General features: G+C 38.0%; 1 protein-coding gene across 7 annotated transcripts in view; it reads right to left on the reverse strand.

Annotated features, from left to right (window-relative positions):
- Positions 1-9,547, reverse strand: part of LOC106877240 (uncharacterized) — a 160,733-nt gene that overhangs the window by 15,015 nt on the left and 136,171 nt on the right. For 5 of the 7 annotated variants that reach the window (XM_014926112.2, XM_014926104.2, XM_014926133.2 and 2 more), the window contains exon 7: positions 2,417-2,461. The exons of the other annotated variants lie outside the window; for them this stretch is intronic. In XM_014926112.2, the coding sequence (XP_014781598.1) occupies positions 2,417-2,461 (45 nt within the window). The remainder of the gene's footprint in view (positions 1-2,416; positions 2,462-9,547) is intronic. 7 annotated transcript variants of the gene reach the window in all.

Here is a 9,547-nt window from a genome sequence, read left to right on the forward strand (position 1 = left end):
AAAAAAATACCTTAAGAATGAGAACCCAGGTTCGAAATTTCCCCAAGACACCTGACGGAGGCTGGAGGGTATATCAGCCGAAATGTTGTGTTAACAACAAACAAGACGAGGCCAAATAGCCATCAAATGTAAATAATGTACATAATTCCTCATCTCTTAGATATAGAACTGTAAAACAGACTGTCTCTTTCTTAATGGCATCGTCATTCTGGAGAATTACTGATTCCTTGAGATTATCTCTGCTTCTCATTCAGGGACAGTCACACTTGCTGCTGGGTGTTTGTTTACCTTCTCTCAAAGCAAAGATAAATTCAATGTGTTAAGAATTTATCTGGAATGATATTTGGTACACTCTTACTCTTTTACTTGTTTCAGTCATTTGACTGTGGCCATGCTGGAGCACCGCCTTTAGTCGAGCAAATTGACCCCAGGACTTATTCTTTGTAAGCCTAGTATTTATTCTATCGGTCTCTTTTGCCGAACCACTAAGTTACTGGGACTTAAACACACCAGCATTGGTTGTCAAGCAATGTTGGGAGGACAAACACAGACACACAAACATACACACACACACATACATATACATATATATATATATATATATATACACAACGGGCTTCTTTCAGTTTCCGTCTACCAAATTCACTCACAAGGCTTTGGTTGGCCCGAGGCTATAGTAGAAGACACTTGCCCAACATGCCATGCAGCAGGACTGAACCCGGAACCATGTGGTTGGTAAGCAAGCTACTTACTACACAGCCACTCCTACGCCTTTAACTTTATATATACAGGTACACACACGCACACACACATGTGTGTGCTTCTACATGTAAATATCAGTGAGGCAACACAAAAGCAGTACCCTTTAAGCAAAGTTCCATGCAATACTTGCTCTGCACTGAGTTACACACACTCCTTTGTCTTTCTGTTAGAAATGCAATGAACCAGTGAGTTGGCCTGTTTGAAACTCATAAACCAACAATACTGTTGATTGAAAGAGAACCATCAAGTAATTGAACCATTTAAATCATTTCGACAATATAATTTCCAGTATCAAGTAACATAGAAATATTAAATATCTGAATATGAAATTAACTAAGCAAAACAGGAAATATCAGCTCTGTTCAAAGAATGTTTATTGGCAATTAAAAATGGCGACAATGATGACGGTAGCAACGATGACAACACTGATGATGATGATGGTGGTGGTGGTGGCGGCAGTGATGATGATGGTGTTAATAATGATGATGATGGTTATGGTGATGACGATGGTGGTGGTGGTGATGATGGGATGATGATGATGATGATGATGATGACAACCATGACAATAATCATGATGACAATGCTGCTGATGCTGACAATGATGACGGTGGTGTTAATAATGATGATAATGGTTATGGTGATGATGATGGTGGTGGTGATGATGATGACAACTATGACAATGATCATGATGACAATGCTGCTGATGATGATGACAATGATGATGGTGGTGGTGATGATGATGACAATAATAATATCAACAAAACCAATAATATTTACGATAACAATGAACTTTTATTTCTTTTGTTTACAAGATACATTGCTCTTTCTGTGGCCAGTATGGAGTCTATAGCTGGTGGACTCAGTGCTTGATATATTACTGGTACTGATTTTATCACCTTCAGAATGGTGAAAAATAAAAGTCAGCTAAAGTATAATTGAGATCCAGAAAAATATGAGCATCTATTAAGAGCTTTCGAAGGAACAAAGAAACAATACAGAAGGTGTGTGTGTGTGTTAAAAAAAAACAAATGGAATCAGAACAACTCTAAGATGGTTACTGCACCAAAAACTCCACTACAGTGATGATGATGATGGTGGTGGTGGTGATGATGCTGCTGATGATGAGGATAATGTGATGTGATAATAAAGTTTTCTCAAATGAGGCCTTCACACTAATAGGATTTATGCTGACAAGAAAATCTTATTGGCACAGGTTTGCCAAAAATTGAAGTAAGCACTTCAGAGAACTAAGTGGTCAGTCTGGTTCTTGTGAAAAAGATATTAATGCTAAGACTAAACTAAATTTTAAAAAAATTATAAAAAAAAAAAGTGAACAGAAGCCAATCAACAACAAATTAAAATACAGAAAGCAAAATATATTTGAAAAAAAAAAAAAATAATGACAGAAAATTAGGAACAACACACGATGGTTTCTAGTTACTTTAGCAGCACCATGCCAGAATGAAGAAATAAAACAACACCTATGAGATATTTTAAAGAAAAGAAGCACAACTCAAACATCCAACAATAACAACAACAGTAATACCAATTACAACAACAACAACAAAAATTTACAATAAATTAAAAATGCTTTCTTTGCCAGAGAATAAAGCAACGTGACTATTTACACAACTCAAAGACAGCTGGTACTTACTGATAATGCACAAGGGCTCATAGCTGAGTAGAGAGCCATATTCACCTATAACAGAAATAGATAATATATGCTGCAGTATTTCAAAGGGTTCTTGACATTTTAAACTACATAAGATCCCATGCTAAAGGGGTTAAAGCCAATGAGGGCATTTGTTTTATGCCACTAATCTCACCGTAAAACAATCAATAGAAACAGCAACGACAACAATGGCAACAACAGCAAAATGGCTTAAATAATATCTGGAGAAGATGTATGGAATATGTAAGGGCCATGACACTGCATCTCAGACAACAGTGTTGTCCAACTTGCTAGAAATAGCAACTAAATCTCCCCATCTCAGAAAAAAAGAATTGCCCTGCCCTAGAAAAAAGGGAGACAAACTGGATAATTTATTCCTGAGATGCCTCTAAAAAACAGGGTGTCAGAACCAAAAGGCTTATAATCACGATTTTGCTTCATTAGGGTTGACCTGTGGTTAAATAACAACCAAACAGAGGATCAAGAATTATGCAATACCACATCTGAGCTTTTGCTACATAAAAAGCACAGATGTGCTGGTACGGGTGCATTTTTTATGCACCCGTACCAGCACCACACAAAAGGCACCTGTGCCAACATGTCAAAGAACACCCATGCCAGCACCATGCAAAAAGCACTTGTGCCCAGAGCTGTGGAGTCAGAGTCAGAGTCGTGGAGCCGGAGTTGGAAACAATTAAGGGGTAGTTGGAGTCAGAGTCAGTATAGTTTTACCGATTCTGATAACGACTCACAATATCTTTATTCGTTGATATAAACCAGTTATAACATATAGACCTGCTCAAACTATAAGTGTATGCATATGCTTTGAGATATGTAGACCACAATCACTTAATTACATAAAGAGGACTCAGAGTCGGAAGTGCCAATAGTACAGGAGTCAGAGTCGAAGGTGCCAATAGTACAGGAGTCAGAGTTGAAGTCCTTTGCTTCAACTCCACAAACCTGCTTGTGCCAGCACCCCATAAAAAAGCACCCAGCACACTCTGTAAAGTGGCTGGCATTAGGATGGGCACCCAGCCATAGAAACCAAGCTAAAACAGACAACTGGAGCTTGGTGCAGCTGTCCTGCTTGCCAACTCCTGTCAAGTCATCCAACCCATGCCAGCATGGAAAATGGATGCTAAATGACAATGATGATGATGATGACTACAGTTCTGACTAAGCTTAGCTGAGCCAGCACTCTGTTAAATGAGTGCGTTGTTCCAGTTCTTTCTTCTATGTGCTAGACATCTACTTGAGCTAAGCTGGTCAAGGCTCAACAACAACAATAACATCAGGAACAGTGAAAACAAAAGTAAAAAAAAAAAAGCTAAAGCCAAAAAACTTATAGCTGCATGATTAAGGAGTTTGCCTGGCATCTATGTGGATTCAGGTTCCATTCCACTGCAGGGCACTTGGGGTAAGTGATTTGTACTGTGACTTTAGGTCAACCAAGGCTATATTATTTAAAGTTGATAGGTAGAAACTGTGTAGAAAGGCAGCGAGCTAGCAGAAACGTTAGCATGCTGGGCAAAATGCTTAGCGGTATTTCATCTGCCGTTATGTTCTGAGTTCAAATTCCACCGAGGTCAACTTTGCCTTTCATCCCTTTGGGGTCAATAAATTAAGTACCAGTTACACACTGGGGTCAATGTAATCGACTTAATATCTTCGTCTGTCCTTGTTTGTCCCCTCTGTGTTTAGCTCCTTGTGGGCAATGTAGAAATAAGAAACTGTGTAGAAGCCCATCAACTGTGTAGTTACTCCTGTTCTTAGGTGGTGGACTCAATCCATCACCTGATTTAATATCATTAGCAGACTCTCAGGTACCTTTTACAAAGTTCACCTTATCTTAAGCTTTCAGGTCAGGTCACCAGTAAAAAGGTAACTAGCTTACACCAGTTTCAGAAGCCTTGAAAAAAAAGGTCAAGAGTTCTTCCAATTTACTTTTGACTAAATCAGTCCTGAACAACCTGTCACCTGCAGGACTTTTTAAATAGCACACTTAATGTCCACCAAATGATGTGCCATGTCTCATGTGTCCCACTTCTCAGAAAAAGGTTGCTCCTGCCTGATTTAAAAAAAGAGAAATGGGGGCTGTTGCCAAGTAAAAATACTCATTTCAATGCCATGTAAAAAGCAGCCATGCCAGTGCCATATATTGAGCTCCTATGTAGGTGCAACATGAAAAGTACCTGTCATGGTGCACCTGTGCTGGTACCATGTAGAAAAGCACCTGTGCTGGTACCATGTAGGAAAGTACCTGTGCTGGTACCATGTAGGAAAGTGCCTGTGCTGGTACCATGTAGGAAAGTGCCTGTGTTGGTACCATGTAGGAAAGTAGCTGTTCTGGTACCATATAGAAAAGCACCTATGCTGGTACCATGTTGAAAAGCACCTGTGCTGGTACCATGTAGGAAAGTACCCATGCTGGTACCATGTAGGAAAGCACTGATGCCAGTGCCATGTGAAAATCACCCAGTACACTCTGTAAAGTGCCTGGGATTAGGGAAAGGGCCTGCAGCTGTTGAACCTATGCCAAAACAGACAACTGGATCCAGGTACAGCTCTCTGGCTGGCCAGCTCCTATCAATCCATCTAACCCATACCACCATAGAAAACAGACATACGATGATGATGATGGTGATGATGATGATGATGATGATGATGATGATGATGATGATGATGATGATGATGATAGTTGAGAGTGTTTGAGTTCTAGAATTACATGTATGATTCAGAAATAAAGGACAATGAGATTTTCACAGACAGGATAGGATAGGATAGGATAAAAAAACAACAACAAAACTAAGTAAGCAAACAATAAAGGTCTACAGTTTAAAAGATTACACCAAATATTTGTTTGTCTAGAACAATAGGACAGTTTATTAGAACAATTGAATTTGTTTGTTTGATATCACTAACTTGTCTCAATACTAACATAAACAACAAGACAACAAATCTACAATGAGGCCACTATGTGGTCACTCAAACTACTAGAAAAAGCAACCAAATCTTTATCAAATAATACCATCTTAAACAATAAGGGACACATGCAGTAACATAGGCCTAAATACCCCTAAAAAGGTTGGATGACTGCAGTTGCAACATTTTTTATCATAGTTCCCCAAATGATAATGAGTCTTCAAGGGAACCTTTATGTTGCTGCTCAATTTAGAAGAAATAACAGTTAAATCATCCTCAAACAAAATACTACCATCTTAAATTTGGAAGTCACATGAGATATAATATTCTCTTAGATTACTCTTTACTTGTTTCAGTCATTTGACTGTGGCCATGCTGGAGCACCGCCTTTAGTCGAGAAAATCGACCCCTGGACTTATTCTTTGTAAGCCTAGTACTTATTCTACTGGTCTCTTTTGCCGAACTGCTAAGTTACGGGGACGTAAACACACCAGCATCAGTTGTCAAGCGATGTTGAGGGGACAAACACAGATACACAACACACACACACACACATATATATATACATAAACATATACATATATATATGACGGGCTTCTTTCAGTTTCTGTCTACCAAATCCACTTACAAGGCTTTGGTCAGCCCAAGGCTATAGTAGAAGGCACTTGCCCATAGTGCCATGCAGTGGGACTGAACCTAGGACCATGTGGTTGGTAAGCAAGCTACTTACCACACAGCCACTCCTGCGCCTATATATGATACGAAAATAACTACAACAACAACAGTAAATCTTCAAAGCAACTAAGAAAATTATTCTCAGGAGTCTTCTCTCTGTCTCTCTCCCCTCCAACAGAAATGTCTTTAAATGATTGTCTAACCTGCTGGAAATAACAGTCAAATCTCCTTCTAATCCTACCCTACTATCTTTAACAAAAAAGAAAAAGAAAAAATGCAAGGACACATTGTACTCCTAGATAAATTATGTCAGTAGGAAAACTGATCATATAATGGGTCTGCTCTATCGAGGTTGACTTGAGACTAAATAGCAACAACAACAAAAACAGAATTAGATATTACTGTGACAACAATAGTAAATGTTCAAAGAAAGGATAAAAATTATATTCTCTCTCTCTCTCTCTTTTCTTTGATATACTTCAATATTTAGAGTCATTCCTCTGATCTCAATTAACAGTATATTACAATATATTTCGATCAGAGAGCTTGCCACTTATAGATATTGTTGTCTTAATTCATATCTAGCAACAGAAGCAGACATTAATTTCTACTCAAATTCATACTACAGTTATCTTCTAAATTCCTGTTTCTTCTTTTTATTAATCCCTCAATGTGCTTTAAGCATGAAACAGCCAAACAGTGGTGGATGTTTAAACACCTACACTTGGCTTATATGTCTCACAAGAAAATAACGTGATTAATCAGTAAGAGAGAAGAGACATGAGAAAAGCTAAAATTATTCTTCAATGTATAATGTAGGATGACAAGGAATATAGATAATGTCTGACAATAGGAAAGAACGAGTAAACAATGGGAAAATAAATAGTGAAAACTGAAAGCAGGTGAACAAAAATAACATGAATAACAAAAAAGAAAAATTAAAAGAAATAAAGATACTTGTTTTGTTTGTTTTTCATTTTTAAATATAAAATTAATTTTAATAAAAAGTTAATGAAATGAAATAATATTGAAAAGAAAAATAATTGCTGAAGATAGAGAAATTTCCATTAACATGTTACCATGTCAACAAGTGGAATGGATTTGATCTTATTAGTCACATATACATCAGCAGGTTACTTTTAAAATAGCATCAGAGGAAAGAGAAACAAGAAAAGAACAGAACAAAACAAAACAAAACAAAAAAAAGAAAGAAATCTGAGTTTTGCCATTATTAAGATAAGAAATACATAAGAAATCCAACAGGAAATGCCAATCAAGACGATGATGGAAGAAGAGAAGAGGAAGAAGAGAAGAGGAAGAAGAGAAGAGGAAGAAGAGAAGAGGAAGAAGAAAAGAGGAAGAAGAAAAGAGGAAGAAGAGAAGAGGAAGAAGAAAAGAGGAAGAAGAGAAGAAGAAGAAGAAAGAGGTTCATGTTAGATTGAGCTAGCATACTGTGCATTCCAAGGAATTTTGTCCCCAAACATGCAACATTGCAATAGCACTACAACTACTGTTACTATTCTTACTACTACTACTACTACTACTACGACGACAAAATGCACATACACACACACATAGATCCACACACAGAGCAGCATTACCATGATGCAGAAGCCCAATCATTAAAGTCTATTTAGAATAGATATAAAAATAAAACAGCTTGTGACTGAGTTCATTACAGTTAAAAGACAACCAAGCAGAGGGAACAACATTTCCTGCAACACCCAACGTTTTTATATGAATTAACCCTTCAGCATTTAAGCTGGCCATATTTGACCCAAATATTCGACCTGTTTTACATTCAAACCAGCCAGGGATAGCCTCTCACACACAACCTACAATGTTATTCTAAACTTAAACAATCTTATCATCAGCATCTTGAAGCTATGAGATAATGCAGGTTTAATTCAAAGCATTACATTTGACAGAGTAATCTGAATGCTAAGGGGTTAAATCATGTGAGAGGACAAACCTACAACTTCATTGAGCGTATTTGGTTCAGTGGTGCCCAGTTCTCATTTCAATTCCTCTGAATGAGACACAATGGCATTTATAGATATCTCACACTGTCTCTATATTTTAGAAGTATCACATACATGCCTTTCCTGGGGACATTAGCAGAATAAGAGAAATGAAAAAGCTAAGCTATTATGGTTACAGCTACATAAGCGGAGGATTTTTGTTTGTTTTGTTTTTTTCATGGCTTAACTCTGTATCATTCGAAAGCGAACTTGTGATGGCACCTGTACCAGTAGATCACTAAGAGTACCGTCTGAGCGTGATCGCTGCTAGAGCACCAGCTGTTACCAACGTCGCCTTCCTGGCACTTGTGCCAGTGGCACGTGAAAAGACATTTGAACGAGTTTCGTTGCCAGTACCACTGGTGGCACATAAAATACACCATTTTGAGCGTGGCCGTTGCCAGTACCACCTGACTGGCTTTTGTGCCGGTGGCACGTAAAAGCACCCACTACACTCTTGGAGTGGTTGGCATTAGGAAGGGCATCCAGCTGTAGAAACTCTGCCAAATCAGATTGGAGCCTGGTGTAGCCATCTGGTTCACCAGTCCTCAGTTAAATCGTCCAACCCATGCTAGCATGGAAAGCGGACGTTAAACGATGATGATGATGTTACTCTGCCAAATGTAATGCTTATTTATTCACATTGTTTGGAGTTTATTATGCATTATGTTGTAGCTTTGAGATTTTGATGATATGACTGTTATTTTTAGAATGACATAGCAGGGTAGATGTGAGAGGCCTGATCTAGGTGATTTAAACATAAAACAGGTAGAATATTTGGGCTGGATACGACCGGGTTGAAAGCTAAAGAATTAAAAGGGAAGAGCTGTGTGCATGATCCTTTTGTAGGCATTCCAAGATTGATGAATGAAAGGAAGGAGTAATGCATGTCTCATGGTTCAAATTCTAGCAACAAAATGACCTTCACCAGGGCCATTCTATTGCTAGGATGGCAGATGAGAGCAAGGTGATGGTGCAAAAGCTGGCAAAAGATTAACATTACTGGAAAGTCTTCATCAGAGATACACAACATTTTCAGAAAGTGGTTCACAAAATTCATTAGGTAAACTCCATGGGCCACCAAACATAAATACGCATTCGATTGCATCATGCAACAACAACAACAAATAAAGGACATAAATTTCACTGACCAATACCCAAACTTTGGTATTAACCAAGTTGTGCATCACTGCACTAGAACACTTATAATATTTTAAACTATGGAAAGATTCTCTGGTGAAATATATCCTAATGATTAGCTAATTTATCTTTGATAATTTATATAATGGCTAAGTGGGGAGGAAATCGATACTCTAGAATACTTTTGATATTTTAAACTATTTAAGGCAGTAAGCTGGCAGAAACATTAGCATGCTGGGTGAAATGCTTAGCGGTATTTCGTCTGTCTTTACGTTCTGAGTTCAAATTCTGTTGAGGTCGACTTTGCCTTTCATCCTTTCGGGGTCGATAAATTAAGTACCAGTTGCATACT

This window comes from Octopus bimaculoides, chromosome 4 (genome assembly GCF_001194135.2).
Source record: "Octopus bimaculoides isolate UCB-OBI-ISO-001 chromosome 4, ASM119413v2, whole genome shotgun sequence".
In the NCBI taxonomy this organism is placed as follows: Eukaryota; Metazoa; Mollusca; class Cephalopoda; order Octopoda; family Octopodidae; genus Octopus; species Octopus bimaculoides.